General features: G+C 36.9%; 1 protein-coding gene across 2 annotated transcripts in view; it reads right to left on the bottom strand.

Moving 5' to 3' along the window:
- PRKD1 (protein kinase D1) overlaps nt 1-21,152 on the bottom strand; it is a 413,900-nt gene that overhangs the window by 192,366 nt on the left and 200,382 nt on the right. For both annotated transcript variants that reach the window (XM_021004291.2, XM_078151407.1), the window contains exon 2: nt 446-584. In XM_021004291.2, coding sequence (XP_020859950.1) covers nt 446-584 — 139 coding nt within the window. The remainder of the gene's footprint in view (nt 1-445; nt 585-21,152) is intronic.

Genomic DNA, 21,152 nt, shown 5'->3' with positions numbered 1-21,152 from the left:
TGTTCGGACATGGCAATGTATTTTCCCTTAAAATGTTTTTTTAAATTAAATTAATTTATTATTTTTGCCCATTATGTAAATGGAAGCTGTAGTTTCACTTGGGATCAAGCCCAACATTCATTTTGATATACTGTTTCATGTAGTGTTTATCTTTTAAAAAGTTAGAAATCATACTTCAAATTCTTATCAAATACTAGAATAGAATTTCTAAAATGACTAGGGTCTTGAAGCCATTTGGACCAAGTCTCACTTTTGTATTTGTATCTCCAGTGTTTAACAAAGTTGGTGGGACACAGAAAGTGCTTAACAAATACTTTTTTTTCATTCATTCATTAAAAAAAAAAGGAATAGTCCCAGGGATGTTATATAACAACTCCCTGAGCATAAAATCCAAGGGACTCTCAATTAAGTATGACCATGATCAAAGAGAAAATGCCCACTTTACCTGATAAGACAACTTCAATGAGATCTCCTTCTTGGATGTCACTGGCTGTCTTTACCAGTTGAAGAATGTTTTCAGAGGTAGGGTCATGACGAAAAAGCAGGATCTTATCATACATTCCATAGAAACCGCATTCAGGAAACTGTAAACACAAATGACAAGAAAGTTTTACGTATTCTGTATTCTGTATTTTGTATTTTATGTATTCTGTATTTTAAAATAAGAAATTCTAGTTAAATTGATACCAGAGTGCAAATACAAGGTAGTATGGGACAGCTAGGTGGTGCAGTGGATAGGGCACTGGGTTTGCAGTCAGGAAGACTCATCTTCGCGAGTTCAAATTTGGTGTCAGACACTTTCTAGCTATGTGACCCTGGGCAAGTCACTTCACTTTGTTTGGTCAGTTCCTCATCTGTAAAATGAGCTGAAGAAGGAAATGACAAACCATTTCACTGTCTTTGCCAAGAAAACCCCCAATGGGGTAGGGAAGAGTCAGACACAATGGAAACAAGTGATCAAACAACAGAATTCCATGAGAGCTAAAAAAAAAAAAAGACACCTAATAATGTCCTGCATAGAGTAAGTGCTTTATGTAAGCCCTCTGCTAAATCCTAATAGTTCTCCCTTCATGACATCTTCTACATATGTTCTTTTGTCTCTATACTAACTCCTTAGTTTAAGTCCAAAATCCCTTGAGAGCTTAAAAAAAATCAGAGAAATTGAATAATGTTCTGTATGTGATAGGTGCTTTACGTGAGCCCTCATATCTAGCCCTCTGCTAAATCTTATCATTTCTTCCTTCACGACACCTCTTAGATTTGTGCTTTGTCTCCACATCACCTCCTTAGTTCAGAAGTCCTCAGTACCTCTCACATAAACAATTACGACATTGCCTTTGATTAGTCTCCCTGCCTCCAGCTTCTCCCTCCTCTAATCCACGCTCCACTCAGGTGACAAAATGATTTTTCTAAAATGCAGGTCTGACCATGCCACCCCTATGCTCCATGAGCTTTGGTGGTATCATACTACCTCAAAGGTCAGATATGAATTCTTCCGTTTGGCATTTAACAACTATCTGCTAGCATTTACAGAGCACTTTGAGGTTTACAAAGAACTTTACCTATATTATTTCATTTGATCCCTGTAACAATCCTGTGAGCTGAGTGCTATTATTAGCCCCATTTTATAGATAAAGAAACTGAGACTAACAGAGCTTCAGTTACTTATTTGAGGTTATATACAGCTAGTAAGTGTCTGAGGCATAATTTAAATACAAGTCTTCTTGGCTCCAAGGTCCTGAACTTTATCCAATGTGTAAACCAGCTATCCATAATGATCTGCATAACTTGACTGCTTCCTACTTTCCCGGTATTCTTATACATTATTAACATCCACTGACTTGACAATGTAGCAACACTGACTTCTTGTTTTTCTTCATACATCATGCTACATTTCCCACCTCTGGGTTTTTGCATGGCTATCCACCATTCCTGGAATGCTCTCCCACTCCTCCTTTCTTTAGTTTCCATGGCTTTTACTGAGGTTTGTCTCAAATTCCACATTCTGCAAGAGACCTTTTCTGGTTCTTCCAGCTACTAAGTGCCTTCCCATCTGAAATTACTTCCAATTTATACCATACATATCTTCCATGTAAATATTCGTTTTCACGTAGTCTATCCCATTAGAATGTGATCTCCCTGAGGGCAGGGACATTGTTTTTACCCCTTTTCTTTCTCCCCAGATAGTACTCCCGAGTATGACACATTTAGCACTTTGAAACTCTTGTTCACTTGACTCAACTTGATTACTGAAGTGGCAAATAAGACTTATGAGGAAGGTTTAAAGGGCCTGAAAACTATTTAGCCCAGATGGGATGAAAAAGGCAGTGCTAGAAATTTAATAATAGTTTTGTCCTCAAGTATATGAGAGGATATTGTACAGATAACAGCTACTAGCAATTCTCTATTTTAGTGAATACAGACCAAGAGGAAATGACCTTAAACTGCACTGAAGGATATAAGATCAGATATAAGAGAATTTCCTGACAGTAAGGTACTTAAGAACTGGAATGGATGGGGGAATAAGTGGAATTGCTTTAGAAGTTTCTAAAGCTGGAGTATGTATCAATCTAAGAGAATACAACTTCTCTCAGAGGTATAAGAGCTGATATTTCTAGGGTTATTATTTATGACCAATAGTATCTAGTTACTGTTGCTTGTTTGTTTGTTTTTATATCCAAACCTGTGATTTCACTGGTGTAGGGACTATGGTGAGGAAATCACTCTAGCAATACAGATTGCCATCTGTAATGCAGCTTACAGTCTTAGAATTTGTCTAGTAATCTCAGAATTTAAGAGATTTATCAAGGTCACAAAGCCAGTGCATTTCAGGAATTTGAACCTAGTTCTTCTCGACTCTAAAGCCAGTTCTTACCCACTAGATCACTCTGCCTCTCAGGTACAGGGCTGTATAGAATAATATCCAAGTATTTTTTTTTATAATTTCTAATCAGAATAGATAATTTAGTCAATCCAAGCCGATCCATCGTGCATTGATTAAGCATCTATTATGTGAAAGACAATAGGGAAGCAAACAAAGAGGAAGACATCAGGAAAGGATTCCTATTGGATGTAGCATGTGATCTAAGCATTGAAAGGAGGCTGGAGAGAGCTGGGATCCTAGGAGCTGGAGGACAGAAATTAGGACAGCCCTGAAATAGGTAAAATAGGAGCCAGTGCAAATGCATGGGGTCAGGAGACAGAATGTCAAGTTAAGGAAACAGCAAGGTCAGTTTGGCTGAAACATATATTACACAAAAGAGGGGAATATTAAATCAGCTCAGGGTAATTTGGCACCAGATTGTGAAAGACTTTAAATGCCAAAAAAAAAAAAAAAGGTTTGTATTTTATCCTAGAAGCAATAGAGAGAACTTGGAAATTCTGGAGCAAGGAAGCGGCAGAGGCAGACTTAAGCTTTAGAAAATTATTTTGGCAGCTATGTGGATGATAGGTTGGAGAGTGAAGAAACTGGAAGCAGAGATGACAAATATTGTTGCAATAATCCTGTCATGCATTAAGGGTGTGCATTAGGGTGTATACACACAGACACAGAGGCATATGTAGATATACATACATATGCAATTAAAGCTAAACCAAATGAATCAAACTTTCTGTAAATTATTATGACCTATGGCACTGAATTTATTTATCTATAGTCTAAATTAACCAGATGATTAATATATCATATTTCACTAATGCTATTTATACCTGAACTACATTCTCTTTGTCAGAGAAAGTGCAGTGTTTACATCTTTACCAAGATTCTTATCTTTCACACTCTTCACCTCCACTGTCATAGACTCATAGGGTTTGCCTGTCAAGGAATTACAGAACAGGTGAATCTAAGAGAATTATAAAAGTAATGAAAATAGTATTCAGTGAAATGAAGGTGAATAGTTTAGGTAGAGTCAGCATCATTTTACAACTAAGGAAACTGAAGCAAATAGAGATTAAGTGACTTGCAAAGGGTCCCATAGCTATTAAGTGTTCAAGGTTGGATATGAACTCAGGTCTTGACTCCAGGACCAGCACTCTACCTGAGACACCCAATTGCCTCCAATACTAATGCCTGATTATTTTTTCTTCTCTCAAAAGTATAGCAGGTAACCTTGTAGAAGTCACAATCTCTCTGGGTCTCTAGTTGTTCATATGCAAAATGTGAAGACTGAACCAGATTCCTGAGTTCACTTTTAAATATAACTCTGTGATTTTATGATCCTGGCTGGCACACGTATACACCAACATCATGACCCTCCAACTTCTCCAAAGGGATTAGAGGTTGGGGAACATTTGCTGTATCACTGGAATACAGATCAGATGCTCTAAAAGTTGGACACTACGGTTACACTTGGTACACTTGGGGTGGACTGTCTTCTTTAATTCTTGCCAAGCTGAACTGTCCCCAAGCACAAGGATTTCTCTGTCCAAGTATTAAGTAATTTATTTATGCAAAGACTGTCATTTAAATAGGCAAAGCCAAGAAGAAAACAGATGCTCTTGGTTAGATTCACTAAAGCTAGAACAAGGCATTAGGGTACCCTTTGGCAAAGTGTAAAATCATTTCCTCCCTAGGCTAGCCTCTACTAGAGGTTTCAGTCCTCTGTGACACATAATAATTGACTTGTCACAAAATTAATACCTATTGATTGTGGAGAGTACAATTTCCTGGAACACAAAACAAAATGCATTTATAGAGACTGTATAGTAAACAAGTATTTGAGTGAGTCCCTAAAGGCAGAATTTTGATAACTCAGTCCAGATGTTTGCTATAGATTAAGGGTTCTTAACTTGGGATCTATAAACTTTAAATATATGTTTTTCATATACATAATCAACACAAGTTATTTCCTTTGCAATAGACTTAACCAGACTATCAAAGGGGACACAAAAAAGTTAAGAAGCCCTTCTAAAGAGAAAAAGGACATATTCAAGCTTAGGAGATGCTTATGCTTAGATCAAGCACGGTATACTCCTCTTTCTGAATCCACAGCATATGGCTGGAGACAGTACTGGCTCGTGATGGAGCCAGTAATCTATTTCTTAAAGAAATCACAAGGTATGGAAATGCAATGCTCCACTCTTAACCACTATCACCTCACTTCATATGGCACAGTAGCTTATGGTGAGTAGGGATAAGACAAAACCCTGGCACTTGGTTTGACTCTTCTTTTCCCTCATCTCACACATCCAACCTGCTAGTTGCCAACTCTAACAGATTCTACTTGTGCTATGTCTTTCATGTCCCAGCTCTGCAACCACTGCAACCAACCCAGAACAAGCTCTCATTGCTTCCCCTCGATCACCAAAATTGCTTCACATGCCCTCCTGCCTCCATTTTACTCTTTCTTCAATACACTCATTGCATCGTTGGCGTCTTATTACTTCTCTGATGATGTCACTGTTCCACTCAAAATCTTCAGGGATTCTCCATGCTTAGTAAGAAGGTAGAAAAACCCTGCTCTCAGTGGATAAGTTCCTCTGAAATTGGAGTTCCAACATCATTTTTTCAGCCCCATCTCATTCTATCCCTTTCTTCATGCACTCTATGCTCCAGACATACAAGACTAACTTTCCATCCCCCCACCTCTAACCTCCTATCTTCTTTAGTTGAGATCTATAACTTCCTTTAATGCCTCATTCCAGGGCCAACTCCACCGTGAAACTTTCCCTGACAATTTCCCAGTTAAAAGTGACTTTTCCCTCTTCAACCTTCCCATACTACTTGAACTAAAACTTCTTCACACTTTCCCTTGTATCACAATCAACAGTTGTGGATTTGATGGAAAGAATGCAGAACTTAGAAATCAGGAACTCTGGTTTATTTACTACCTCTGTGACTATGCACAAATTCACTTAAACCCCTCTGAGCTGCTGTTTCTTCAACTATAAAATAGAGATTACGATACCTTTAGGATATATCTGACAGAGTTTTGGCAAAGATCAAATGAAATTATGTATATAACTTCAAGAATTATGTCAGTCATAATAATTATTGTGTATACACATTCCCTCTCAATTAGATAATTCACAATAAGTATGTAGTATATCCACAAAGCCATGTACTATAATTGGACTTAATAGGCACTTATTGAATGAATGAATTGGAGAAAAAGGGAAAACCATTTCATTTTCATAGATGGTGAAGGTGGTTGATGTTGGAGAATAAGGCTGTTTAAAGGACTACTCAAAGACATCACTGGCTCACAGAATAAGAGCTAGAGGAAAATTATGAGGTCATCAAATTCAACCTTCTAGTTTAACAAATGAAGGAGCTGAGGCCAAAAAAGGTTAAATAATTTGTCCAAGCTCGCACAGCTACTAAATATCTGGGATAAGATTCTAAGTCCTCTCCACTGCAAGTTCATCACATTTTAGATGTTCAAACTGTGAACATCTTCACAATTTTTCTTCAAGTTAAATCCAATAAGAGGCAGTTGTGGCAAAGACAGCCACACGGTAGAGAAGTCCTATGTTCAAATCCTCCCTCTGACACCTCCTGGATAACCACACTTACAGAGGGAGTTTTGTCATTTGAAGTTCCCTCCAATATCACATGTCCAGAACCAAAATAGAAAAAAGAAGAAAGAATTAAAGAAAAAGAAAAAAGAAAAAAAAACACATCCCCCAAAAGGTCCATGACTGGAGGTTTCCCTTCCTTTCCACTTCCCCTTCCCCATCTTGCTGTGCTTAGGGCCAGAAGCTGCTGTAACATGGCCAAAATGAAAGAGTAATAAATCTATAGTTATCTTGTTCTTTAAGCCTCTGTGGCAACAAACACCTAAAAACCACCTCTAAATTTTACGTGGGAAATTCTACCTCCTTAAAATAAACATTGTAGCTGAAATGATGTTAGTGCTTCCAATGTGCTAAAAAAACAATATAGGTCACTTTTCTGAAACCTCTCAATAAAAACATTATATAGTGGAAAGGAAAAGTAAGGATAGCCTTACATCGCTAATCCCCAACTCTCCTGGAGAACAATGTATTCTTCATGCATTTCTTTTCCGTGAAAGACCTGGATTATTTATGTCACTGTTTTTGTTTTCAGTATCATTTTTATTTCACATTTAATTTTGCAGAAATTACAATTACATAGTAAGTTGAAGCCCAAATTCTAGAGGAAAATTGTGTGGCTCACAGAAATCTTTTGGTTTTTTTGCTTCCAGCCTTCTCCCTTAGTCACCTCATTCCCCACCTTTAACTTCCTTTTCTTCTCCACTCCACATTTCCTTACTCTGATATTCATGTGTTTTATAGATTCACTTCGTCAGATTTTCCAATGGCCTCCAGCATATCACCTGCAAAATCCACCAGTGGGAGTTTCTCAAGAAGAAAACTTCTTATGAGGCCTGGTGTGTTGATGAAAAATCATAAACATGCAAAACTGTTGCTTACAGATATATTCTAAACTGAGCCACATTTCACATGCACAAAGCTCTGTGCAATGATGAGGTCCATATGATCTTTAATTCCTTGTAGAATATTCAGTGGTATTAATAAAAATTTTCATAGGGCAAGTTCAGCTGGGGGTGAGAGGGAGGGAGGAAAAGTTAGGAGGAGATACTATCATCTCCTTGTTCTCTTCTTATAGGATGGACTGCTTCTTCATTGTCTTCTTTGCTGGCTCGTCATCCACATAACACCCCTAAACTATAGCTATTTCTAAGACTCTAACCCAGGGTTCCTTTTCTTTGCTCTTCTCTCAGTGATCTTCTCTGGGTTTTATTATCCTTTCTATACCACTGACAAATAGATTTATAGATTTAGCTCCATCTTTTCCCAATCAGCTTCAATCTCACGATTGCCATCTGCCTACTAGACATTTCCAAAGAGATGTCCTAGAGACATCTCAAGCTCCATTGCCAATTTCTGTTTCTACATCTCTCACATCTGACTCCTTCTCTCTAATCACACAGATACCATGGCTCTCATGATCTCTGGCCTAGAGTATTGCAATAGCCTTTTAATAGGTCTCCTTGCCTCAAATTGATCTCTGCTGTAATTCATCTTCCACGCTGCTCCTAAAGTGAGTTTCCTTAAGTTCAAAACTATGTCACTCCTTTAGTCAATAGCTCTGATGGTATCCTATTTCTACTAGAATAAAATATAAAGCCTCTATGTAGCTTCTGAAGCCCTTCACAACCTTGCCTCCATCTACCTCTCTAGGTTCATTGTACATGAGGTACCCTTCAATATTCTGTGATTCAGACAAACTGCTGTTTCTCTGTTCCTCCATCTCCCATATCCATGCCTTTAAACTACCCATCCCACATACCTGAAATTCAATTACTCTTCAGGTCCATAATTAAATAGAATTCCTCTCTCCCTTCAAGATACAGCATAAGAACCATCTTTTGCATGAAACATTTCCTGATTTCCCCAAACTCTAATGTCCTTCCTTCTAAACCTCCTTGTATTATTCTGTATCAACTGGAGTCAACAAGCATTTTTAAGTACCTACTGTGTGCTAGGAACTGTGCAAATCACTGGAGATACAAAGAAAGGCAAAAAAAGAAATCCAGTATCTTCTCTCAAGGAAATCACAGTCTAATAAGACAGACAATGTGAAAACAACTACATACAAACAAGATATAAACAGGACAAATTGGAAATATCTCACAGGGAAGGATCTAATATGAAGGAGGTCTGGAAAAACCTTAACGGTACTTTAGCTGAGACTTGAAGGAAAGCCAGGAGGTGGAGATGAAGAGGGAAAAAGATCCAGGTATGTGGGACAGCCAGAGAAAAGGCCCGGAGTTAGAGATGGAGTGTCTTGTGAAAGCAATATTAAGGAAGCCAGTACCCCTTGATCAAAAAGTGGAGGGGAATAAGATATAAGACTGAAGAGGTAGGAAGAAGCCAGGTTACAAAGGGCTTTCAAAGCCAAAAAAAAGGGTTTATTTTAGTATTTGATCCTTAGAAGTCTTAATGGAGTCTTCTGAATAGGGGGAGTATAAGGACATGTTTACTATTAAAAGTATACAAACACTAACCAAAATATTTAAGACCAATAGCAATTCCCTAAAGAGTAGCGATCAAAAAATATGAACAATTCTTAAGAGAAGAATGACAAACTATTAACAAACATACGAAAAATACTACAAATCACTAATAATAGAAATTCAAGTAAAAATAAATTCTGAAGTTTCACCTCACCCCAGCAAACTGGCAATGATGACAAAAGATACAATGTTGGAAGGGTTGTGGGAAGTTAGGCACACTAATACATTATTGGTAGAGCTGAAAATGTATATGACCATAGTAATTTGGAATTATTCATATAAAGTCATTGAACATGCCTTTTGACCCAGATATTCCACTGCTGGTCACATAACCCAAGATCACCAGGAATAAAAAGAAAGGCTTTATAAGCATTTTTATGGTAGCAAAGAACTGGAAACAAAAAAAAAGATGTTAGTGGACTGGGGAATGGCTAAAAAAGTTCTGGTACATGAATCTAATGAAATTCTGTAAGACATGAAAAATATGATGAATAAAGAGAAGCATGGAAAGCTTTAAATTTACTGATGCAAAGTGAAATACATGACGCCAAGAAAACAATATATACAATGATCACACAAATGTAATTAGGATAAATAATCACCACAAAAGAAATAAAAATGAATGTTGTAAAAATTTTTTAAACCATGGCAGGTATTATTCAGACTTTTTCAATGTACTACTCAGTTTTGTGGATTTTTTTCTCTCTTCTTTCTCTCAAAAAAACTTTCTTATATGGGAAGACTCTCCAGTAGGCAAAAAGGAGAGATTTGGAGGGGGGGGGGAGAATTTAGGATATGTGACAGAATATGTCAATACAGTTTTATATGAAGAAATAAGTTGTATTTTTAAAATAAAATTTTTATTTTTAAAAAACACTCTGGAAGTGGAAGATGGAGTACAGAAAGAGACCATGATAGGAATAAGGGAATAAAGGAGGCATTAGAAATTAGATAATGACACATTCCTCCTAATTCCCCATTTTTCCTTAGATTGGCTCTATAAAAACAACTCTAAAATTTCTTCTATGACGCAAGTCATCTGAATCGTGTGGTTCTCTTTTTGTGGTCTAGTATCTCTAATATCCTTATGCTGTGCTTATAAGAAAGCTGTGCCTCATTTAAAGACCATGGGGCATAATGTAATCAATGTTTTATTGTTTAATTAAGGTTATGAACTTCTTACAACCTAATTATGGTTAATTCCTTTCCAGTGATGAGTCAGATAACCATTCTGAAGAACAATAGAAGCAGGCAGAGTAATACAAAGACCTTGTGCATGATATTAAAGCTTTCCTAAAACAATAAATTGAAGAATGAAAAGAAGTGGTATCAGTGTTGATCAAGGTTATACATCCAGTTCATAATAGGAGACTATTATAAAAAAAAGAGAGATGTATAGCTGATACTGTCTGACAAGTTCATCTCATTGTTTTAGAAACAAAGCTTTTTGCTATTCATTAACAAGGATTCATCTTGCACTTAATCGACCCTTTACAAAAAGGTTTTAGAATGATGCTGAGTAGGCCACAGAGGTCACAATGACAGCCCAGTCTAAATCACTGGACACGGTAGCAAAATCTACAAGGTGTCAGTGTGATTTTTTTTCCTTTTCAGATTAAACACCTTTTTATTGGACAGAAGAAACAATATGCATATCAGCCCTTGCCTGTTAACAAATGAAAAAGAGGCTCTCAATCTTTTCTTTTTTTATAACATAACATTCGGCTTGAATAGAAAGCATACACATTAGACATTCAAAAATTCTATTTTAAATTTCTGTCTAGAAGGTGAAAAGTGTACAGGAACAATGCATGACAACCAAGAGGGAAAACATATTGGGGGAAAAACATACATGGAACAACATTCCCTCATTTGGTCATAATCATCTGTTTTTATGTGAAGGTGTGTGAGCTTTGAAATCTGAAAACCCTCATTAAGCTAAACAGGCTTTCAGAAAAGCTCAGAGCTTGTAAACTCAGCTGGAGCTTATTACAAGATCAGTTATGTGTTTTTCAGAGGCTTTGTTGTTATGAGCTCAAACATCTGAGATAAGTGATTTCAAGCTCTCTCCATGTTTGGTTCTAACAAAACTGGCCACTGTGAAAATATGGCCAACAATCCCTTGCATTGGTCTTAAGCGGTTTAATTCTACCCTGTGCTGGAAACCTCTGTGCCACTGTGTGTATCATTTGGCATTTTGAACCACAGAGCACAATTCACTGTTACATTTCACCATAAATTCGAGGCTAGCCAGACAATGTGCTCTATAGTGGAATAAATGTGTTCTAATGAGTAGCTGAAATCCAGCCGGACTGATGTGAAATATGAGTAGCCAAGGGAGCTTTTCCATAGTTGAGGCCAACAACAACTTTTGAGCAAGTTACTCAACAGTCAATTTTTAACTGAATTTAATACCTATTAAACACCTGCAATGTACAAAACATTGTACAAAAAGAGAGCATGGTATAGTGGATAATAAGCCAGCTTCAGGTCCAGAAAACCCTAAATTAAAGTTTTGCCTTTGACACATACTATGTGACTCTGGGCAAGTCACTTCCTTATCAGCACCTTCGGAAACTAAGCCTATAAGTTGCACAGAAGATACTGATCTACATTGTTAGACAGAGTTTCCCAACATCTCAGAGTGCCCTATGCCAATCAAATCACATTTCTAAACATAAAGTAAAATCAGAAACAGGGTAAGTTTTAAAGCCCAGAAAATAAATCATATCACCAAAAACATTTCTCAGTAATAACCTTGTCAGAAAAAATGAACCCTAAGTGTTCTCAACACTCCAGGCACTGAAGAAGGTACAAAGTCTAGATCAAAAACAAATGCCTGCCCTTCTGGTGCTTACAGTGTAGTACCAGGGCATGAAACATAAATGCATATGAACAATACAAGGTGTTATGTGAAGGTCATGTGACAAGGAGGTGGGGAAGCATAAGAAAGCAACATAACATGGTGAATAGAGGGAGACTCAAAGTTAGGAAGACGTGAGTTCAAGAACTGCTTCGGATACTTATTAAGCGTGTGAGTATGGACAAGTCACTTAACTTGAAGGAGCCTCAATTTCCCCATCTGAAAAATGAAGGATTTGGACTTTCAAGGTCCCTCCTATCTTTAAATATTTGATCTTACAGTCATATAAAGAGTACATTAACCAATAAATCAAAAAGAATCATGACATAATAGATAGACAGCAACACTTCAAGTTAAGAAAGACCAGGATTCAGGTCCTGGCCCTGACACACTCTGGCTGGTCACTTAATCTTTCCGTGCTTCAGGCAACTCTCTGAGGCTATAACTGTAGCTTAAACCTGTAACCTAGTTACATCCACTGAAATCACAAGTTGAAACCCTGAGCCCTCATCCCCCTTCTCAAAATTTATCAACTAATATTGTGGAAAACTTATCATACATCCAGTACTGTGCTTACAATCTATAAAGAAGAAAAGCTTAAAAAACTGGGTCCTTGCCCACAAGGCTAATTCGCTTGTTATCAAGAATGGTAAAGTCGATCCACAACACAAGTTTCAAAGAAAAGTAAACATAAAGAGGACAAAAATGATTACTATTCCTGGCTGGATTTTGTTAATTCTTAAGTTCATTTTTTTTGTTGCAGTTAATTTTCATTGATTTACTTTCATTATGAATCATCTATATTCTCCAGTATATTCTCTTTCTTTCCCATAACAAAGAACTTTTTTAAAAAAAGGTTCAGTAAAATTAACATATGGAAAAAGTCTAATGTTATATGTTGCGTTCCACACCCATAATCTCCCACCCTTCCGAAGAAGGGAGGGGAGAAGTGGCATGTGCTGCTTTGCATGGCCACTTCACATCATCAAAGGAAGCAGATGAAAAGGATTCAACACAATGACTACTCTCTATGAGCAATGTTCCTTGCCTTCAATTGTAAATTTAAGAATAAAAAAAAAAAACAAAAAATAAACTACAACATTCCTTTTTTTCCCTCCCCAGTGGAGCAGAAAACAAACAACCTTTTCTTTTTCAATTATTAGGTAACGATATCAGAGTTGACTTCACTCACCATTGGCTCTTTTTACTTCATACATCTTCATAGAATTACTAATTAATTAGTACAACAGATCTACCTTATTAAGAAAATTTCTAACAGAGTTTGTTAATACTGTGTCATAATCTATTGCTGGGTCTTTAAACAGGCTTCTTTACAGAGGAATCAGATGAGCCAGTCTGGTCTGAAAGCAACAGGCCCTTTTCAAAATTTGACTTGTTTAGGAAAAAGACAAAAAAGAAGTCCATGTGACTTAACTGGAGTCACCCAAGGGAGTGGGAAGAAGGGATAAAAAAGAAAAGGTCTTAGGGCACCCAATGGTCCTAACTCAAGCTAAGGTTCTCAACCTTTTTAGTGTATCATGGAATCCTTTGGGAGTCTAGAAGCTAATGGACCCCTTCCCAGAAGAATTTTTTTTTCATACATAAAATACAGAGTATTACAAAGGAAATCAGTTACAATGAACTAGTTATCAATTTTGTTTTGTTTTGTTTTTTGGGCTAGGGGATGGGATTAAGTGACTTGCCCAGGGTCACACAACTCGTGTTATGGGTCTGAGGCCAAATTTGAACTCAGGTCCTCCTGAATCCAGGGCTGGTGCTCCATCCACTGTGCCACTTAGCTGCCCCTAGTTATCAAATTATTAAAAAAACAAAAACATTCACAGGCCCCAGGTTAAGAACACTTGAAATAGAGTCAGGAGTAACACCTGCAAACTAGGGAGGCCCATCACACACTCTACACTGTAGTTAGGATGAATGATTCCAAAACAAATTGGAAAAGGGCAAGGAAAGGACACAACCATGGATATTTCCAAAGAGCCTCAAGTAAGACAGTCCTTGGGCCATAGCAAGCAGTGGGACTACAGAATTATATAGGATTCCTGGGTTTATGTTTAGGGACAGTAAGACAGCTCAAGGGTCATGGAAACCCTGGGAGTCATAACCTTTCATCCATCAGCAACATTCAGAGGTTTTAAAAGGAGGGAAGGATGGGCCCTGGTCCAATGGGTCTGACTGGTTTTGCATCGCTGATGTCACAGGACGGGAACTACCAATCAGCCAGAGAACTGAAAGTTTCTAGCCTGGAATGCTCCCAGTATGAAGATTCAAAATATGGATGTTCAAAAAAAAAAAAGGGTAAGATTAAAAGGAGGAGGGATATGCACTAGCTAAAAAGAGGCATTACTAGTTAATGGACAGCTTGCTGGATGTGGAAAGAGTTGCCCATAAAACAAGCTAGACTATAACATAGATATGATGTTTGGAAGAAAACAAGTCATGTCAACAAGCATTTTTTAAGCATCCACTATGTGCCAGGCACTGTGATAAACATCAGGAATATAAATACAAACAGAAAAATAGACAGTGCCTGCCCTCGAGGAGCTTACATTCTAATGCAGGAAAATAACACATAAAAGGGAGCTGAAAGCTGGAGAAATGGGATGGAATACAAAGGTACCTGGCATGGAGGCACCGAGGAGAAAGTCCAGGAGAGTCAGGAAAGCAACCTGGAGAGGAATGAAGAGATGGGCTTCCTCCTTAAAATATAGATTTTGTGAGGAATCAGTCAATCAGAGGGATAGGCCTCAGTGGCAGAGGGTGTTACCCTATTCTACCTTCAATTCTCTATTGTCCAATACCTAGTAGTTGTTGGTTTTTTTTAAATTCTTTCCTGGGAGTAGGGAACCAGTACAAAAACAAAACAACAACAAAACGTAGCAAACAACAATGGAGGGAAGTATGACATCTGAAGGGTTATTAAAGTAATCTACTGACATTTTGGGGATCATTTATTTAAAACTAGGTGCAGGTAGGTAGAATGGTAAGTATTACCAGGCTTGGAGTCAGGAAGAACTGAGTTCAAATGAGGCCACATATTAGCTGTGTGACCCTGGGCAAGTCACTTAACCCTGTTGGTCTCAGTGTTTTCTCATCTGTAAAATGAGCAGGAGAAATAAATAGCAAAGCACTCCAATATCTTTGCCAAGAAAACCCCAAAATGGGGTTACAAAGGGTCAGACCTGATTGAAACAACTGAACCACAAAAAAATATAGATCTAGAATTCCTCTTCTTTCCCAGATTTTATATCTGTAGAAATAAGGCCAAGAGAAGCTACGTTCCTTATCCAAAGTCACACAGGTAGTATGTGGCAGAGCCAGAATTTAAACTCAGATCCTCTGACTATAATCTCTCACTCTTCCCAGTGTACCACCTGTTCTCCTCCCTACTATCCACAAAAAAGAGCATACTCTTAGTCCAGGAGCTATATTCCTTGCTCTGCTATGAAGAGCATATTCAGATCACATTTGGCTTTGGAGCCAAACTCCACAGTAAGTACCTGCACTTCTACTTGTGCTACCTTTAAATTCCTCTTACCTCTCTAATACTGCCATTCAGATGACTAGTTGCCACTTCAAGATTCTTACTGTATTAAACTACTTTCTTCAAAGGCATGTTCTCCATCATCACAACCACCTTCATTCCCAAGATTAGAAATATGGGATCACCTTCAGTAAATTCTCTTCCCCCATCCAGTTTACTGTCAAAAATAGCCATCTATGAAATGCCTAAAATATACTTCAATCTCTGCATTCCAAAAGTAAAGTTAATATTTAAACCATTGTAATTTTTTTGCTCACTGGCTTCTAGCTCCTAGAAACCATCCAAGTATGTCATTAAGCAATCGTTATACTCACAATCTTTCTTCTCATTATCCTCAATTCCCTTCCAATCTAGTGAGAAACTCTACCTCTGCTTCTTATCATTTTTCTGTACCAAATTCTACCTTTTTAAACTAAATTTCTACTTAGGAGAAAGTGATAATACTCATCCAATGATGCATAACTCCAAATCTCCTTTCTTTTTCATCCTCGAGGCTTTTCAAACCTTACAACTGAGGACAGAGGATGAAAAGGGGAAAACAACCTAGAGTGAGGATTAACCTTTTTGGTGTCATGGATCCCTTTATCAGCCTGGTAAAGCCTATGGACCCCTTCTCAGAGTAATGTTTTTACAATGCATAAAATAAAATACATAGGTTTGTAAAAGAAACCAATTAGAGAAATCAAGATATATTTTCCCCCATACAAGTTCACAGACCCCTTGCATTTGAAATTAAGAACTAGAGTAAAAGAAACATGTCTTTTTTTCTCCAAAAGATGGTTAAATAGTATCTTCCTGAAATAAAAATGTATGTCTTTAAACATGGAGAGGTAGGTAAGAATTGATAACATTAATAGGGCTATGTTTGCCCTGTAATGGAAGCCTAAAAAACAGGCATAACTTGGACCCCTATAACCTTAAGGCTCATAAAGTTTGATTTCTATTCTTCATTCTTACACATAATAGTATAAATATTACAAAGTATTTCCACAATGAACCACATGCCTATATCTATGCAACAAATGTAATATTTAATTTAGAGACGCATTTAAAAATATCTTTTTTAGGCTATTCAATTTAAATAATCTGTCATCTATTAAAAATAAAACCAATAAGGAATTAATTAAACATTAACTTTATAGCAACAGCCTCTGCATATATCTTCCTTGAAGATGTTTTAAAAGGTTATTTTGTTGTATATGATTTCTAAGTTTTAAAATAAATGTTCATATCAACCAATTATAGGTGGTAATAATTAATGCGAGCCTCACTATTGTTGTGTAAAAACATATTATACTGCATTATACCTTGACAGATTACTACTCAGTGATAACTATTAGTAAGTCTTCCTAGGTACTCTCAAATTATTCACACAACAGTAATTAGGTGTGTGGATTTGCAACTGAAATGAAAAACACTTCACACTATTTGTCTCGCTCTGAATAAAACTGTCATTATAGCACACTGTGGACTTTTTTGTGTTTCATAATAATGCTGCATGTTTTGTTCATTATCTTAATGAATTAAAGATAACAGTTACACAGACTTCTTCAATTCTTTAATACTTTCAAGGCTCCATAATTTTGTCAGTGAGGGTCCTCCTTCCTCATATACAAATTTGAAAGCACTCTATGCATTAAAAGCTGATCTTCAGAATCACAGAGGCAGAAAAACTACATCTCTGCTGCCCAACCTTGAGGCGATGTCTTTCTCTGAATTTAGGTTAGTCATGGGATACACGCTTACAGCCTTTCCAATCTAATCAGACCTGAGAAGGCTCTTCCTTTGCTGACAACCTTCAAAGACCTAAGGTTTTGACCTCAATGAGTCATTAGAATACAATTTTAGTGGAGAATTAGATATACATATTGGGAACAATGAAGAACATTAGCAACATTAGCCAAAATTTTGTTAAGATTAAATACAGTAATACCACATCTATCTATTGGTCAAATTAATGAAACTTTATCCATTTAGAACTCAACTATGAAGTGAAAACCAAGACAGAGTTCCCCTTACACACACACACACACACACACACACACACACACACACACAAACACACACGCCTGTCAAAAAACCAAAGATTTGTTCTGTTGGAGAATTTCAAGCACTCAGACCAAGAGTTTGCTTAACAATTATGTGTAGAATTTAGGTTAGTGAATCAACCAGGTTGGTTAGCAGGTTTCCCAGGACAAACTCCAATTCTTCCTAGGGAAAGAGTGGGTAGGCTGTTAAACATTGAGAAAACATGGCAAGAAATAACAGGGGACAGTAAGAGAAGACTCAGAAAAGTGTAGGGGGAAACTGTCCTACCAATTTCCGTAATCCCTGAGGGCAACAATGTAATATCCCAGGATGATTAACACCAATCCACTTCTATAAATGTGCTTTTAATGATGGTCCTGAGTTATCATTTAGAAAAGGTTATATGCGCTCATTATACCCCCAAGAGATTGTATGATATATGCACACACATATATGTATATGTATATATTTAAGATTTCTACTAAAATAAAAAAAAATTAGGCATATAAAAGGGTGGCAATCTCAGTTATTTGGAAAACTCACTAATCTAAAACTTGTGCCCTAGTGATGCCAAATAAACTATTATGGCATTAAAACACTGTATTGGAGGCTCACAGTACAGATATGATGCATAATTCTTCCCTTAAATGAAAAGCAGGATGTTGAAAAACCAATTCATGTGATATTACTGTCGTCCAGAATTTGACAATATTGATGAGGCCTTGTACTGAAGGATTTACGTACTTTAATGACAGCTGTGATTCTCTTAGCCTGGATCTACACATAGTATGCCAGGTTGGCTCTTTGATGGTTGTCAGTCAAAAACTCAATTTTTAAAAATAAATTACATGTATTTTTTAAGCTAGCAGTTTTTTATGGGTAATTCTACCCTAAAAAATCATTACTATTGGGATTATATTCATATCTTTGAAGCTCTAGCATTAAGATGCAAATGATTGTTGAAAGAAAAAAGCTAGTTCGAACACTGAGGGAGGAGAAGGTGGAGGACTAGATTATAACATATGAAGATGAAATGTTGGAGAGAACCCAATCCTAAATTCATCTTTACCTTTAGTAGAATAATTAACCTGGCATAGTGGACAAAGTTTAGGAACACCTGGGTTCAAATCTGATACTTAATAGCTATGTGACTTTGGGTAAGTCACTTAACCTCTTGGAATTCCGGCAGATCCTAAGACTTATCTACAAAATTATAGACCAGTTGCCACCTACACTTGGCATAATCACATATCCCTGATGTAACCAGCAAAATATTACCAAAGACACAAAACAGGACCTTTGCAAACATAGACCCTTAACACATTGAATAATATTCCACAAGAATCAAATACGAAAGCACACACAATATGACCCTCAGAGTTTAGACTTCTGTATTTAACATATCTTTTCCCCTTAAATAAATCACTTCATTTTTATAGGAACTTCAGATTTATGTAAAATGCATGGGAGGAGGGCACTATGGAATACTGGAAGGGGCTCCCTAATGACATATAGGTCCATGGAAAGGTATGGATACTGTGAAACCAATTTCAAGATGAAAAATTACTGAGGAATCTGTAAATACTAACATACATATAACACACATACATACCTCCTCCCTATGGAGAACAGTTATTTGATCTATTCCCCATAGGACTTTTGATTGAACCTTTTGATGATAGCTGTCAGAGACAACAATTTTAAGGTATACCACTGGTGCTACTAACCTGAGTAATTCCAGTCTCGACTTCCAAGTGGTCTGAATGGTTTGAGAGTTCCCAAAGCACATCTGAACCCCCAGCAGGGTACAGAACTATCCCTCCCCTTTCCTGAATCACTTGAACTTTTGATACTAAGAATAGTGCCAAAATGCCAGAAAAGATGAGCCAAAAGGAGGTCATTCAAGACATCACAGACCTGCTTCACAATCCCACATCAGAAAAGGGTGTCCTCAATGTTTCTTCTTGGTTCAGAAGCAACGGTATGGCTTCCAGAACCCCTACATATAAACTGCTGGCCCTAAGCAGGAAATTCCACTGGGGAACAGATTGTCAAAAGAAACTGAGAATTTCACTCCTCCCTTATAATTCTTTCTTTTATTTTTCTGGTACATGTTCATTCTGTAAAATGATACACTGACTTTCTGCATTTTCAGTCCCTTCTCCAAGATTAAGTTACACTTAGTAAAGGAACCAAATGGTTAATTGTTGTTTATTTACAGTCTTCTTCCTCAGAGTTATCCATATTAATGGCATTTTCTTTTATTTCTGTCTAATGATTTAGAATCAAGGACACTTCATGGATCTGGAATTTGGCATTAATAAAGTGGAATTCCATTGTTCTAATTGCTGCTTCTAATGATCATTTGGTTCCATGGATAAAAATCTCATTTCCCGAAAGCCAACTCCCAGTGGAGCTGGTGTTTTTCCCCTCCTTTGTCCTGATAAGAAGGCAGAGTATCTGATTTTAAAGATCAGAATGAAAACAATTTCTCTGAATCTCTTTGATGTTCTCAAAGATAGGAAAGCATTTCTTTGGCCCTTGTTAAATGCTATTCAGCTCTGGGAAAAGAATGCCACAGCTTGTGGGAGAGGCAAAGATTGCCAAAGATCATAATATGACCACCTGTCATTCAGTGAGAAGTAATTGTTAATAAATTGGTCATTCAGTTCAGTACCAAGTGGTCAGATGTCCTTATCACAGCTGACACCAAATAGTACACTTTGGGCTCTGTCTATGCAGTACTTTGTAGCTATTCATCATAGAGCTGTCTTCAGTGAATCTAGAGATGCCTGTGATATCCTAGAGAATTTGCTTCTATTCAATGTATCACACTTTTTTTTTTAAATGTAGCACAGCCAAATCTGCCAATATCACAGTATCATTTACTGCTGTGCCTTTTAACAACTGATGAGGAGTATTGCATGATCCTTCTGTGGCTGCAGACTTGGTTGTATGGATGTAGGTATAGATAGATAGATAGACAGACAGACAGACAGACAGACAGACAGATAGATAGATAGATAGACAGACAGACAGACAGACAGACAGATAGATAGATAGATAGACAGACAGACAGATAGATGCATAAATATGTGTAAGTATATGGTAGGGAAATAAGGGTATAATTAAAGATTAGCAGAGACAAGAATGGTTTCCTTCTCTATTTTCTTCTTGAAATGACATGTAAGTTTCAAAAAAGCTAGCTGACATAAACATTAAAGTTCAAACCATTAGAAAATTTAAATACAAAAATTAAGAGTAAAATTGAAGAGGATTTTGCAACTTTGGCTAGGGGAATAATTGTTAACCTGACAAGGGACAGAGGTAAGCATGAGAGATAACTAAAAAATATACAATAGAAAATTTGAATTACATAAAATTAGTGCTTAAAAAAACAGAATCAGCTAGGATAACAGAAACTGTGAATTTGGAATTAATCTTTTCATCAAATGCCTCTGCTATAAGTCTGATATCCAAGAGAATAGAAAATTAACATAAATATATAAGGCCAAAGGCCATTCTCCAATAGATAATGGCAAATAGATATGAGCCAACAGTTCCCCAAAGAATTTAAAGTACCACCAACCATACAAAAGATTCTCCTCAATCACTAATAATAAGAAAAAAGGAAAATCAAAACAATCATGGGGATTCATCTCATATCCTGCAAGCTTACAATGACGAAAAGAAAGAC

This window comes from Phascolarctos cinereus, unplaced genomic scaffold (genome assembly GCF_003287225.1).
Source record: "Phascolarctos cinereus isolate Bilbo 61053 unplaced genomic scaffold, phaCin_HiC Scaffold_3;HRSCAF=262, whole genome shotgun sequence".
NCBI classification, from domain to species: Eukaryota; Metazoa; Chordata; class Mammalia; order Diprotodontia; family Phascolarctidae; genus Phascolarctos; species Phascolarctos cinereus.
The sequence above is the reverse complement of the archived record's forward strand: the minus strand, read 5'-3'. Positions and strand labels throughout refer to the sequence as shown.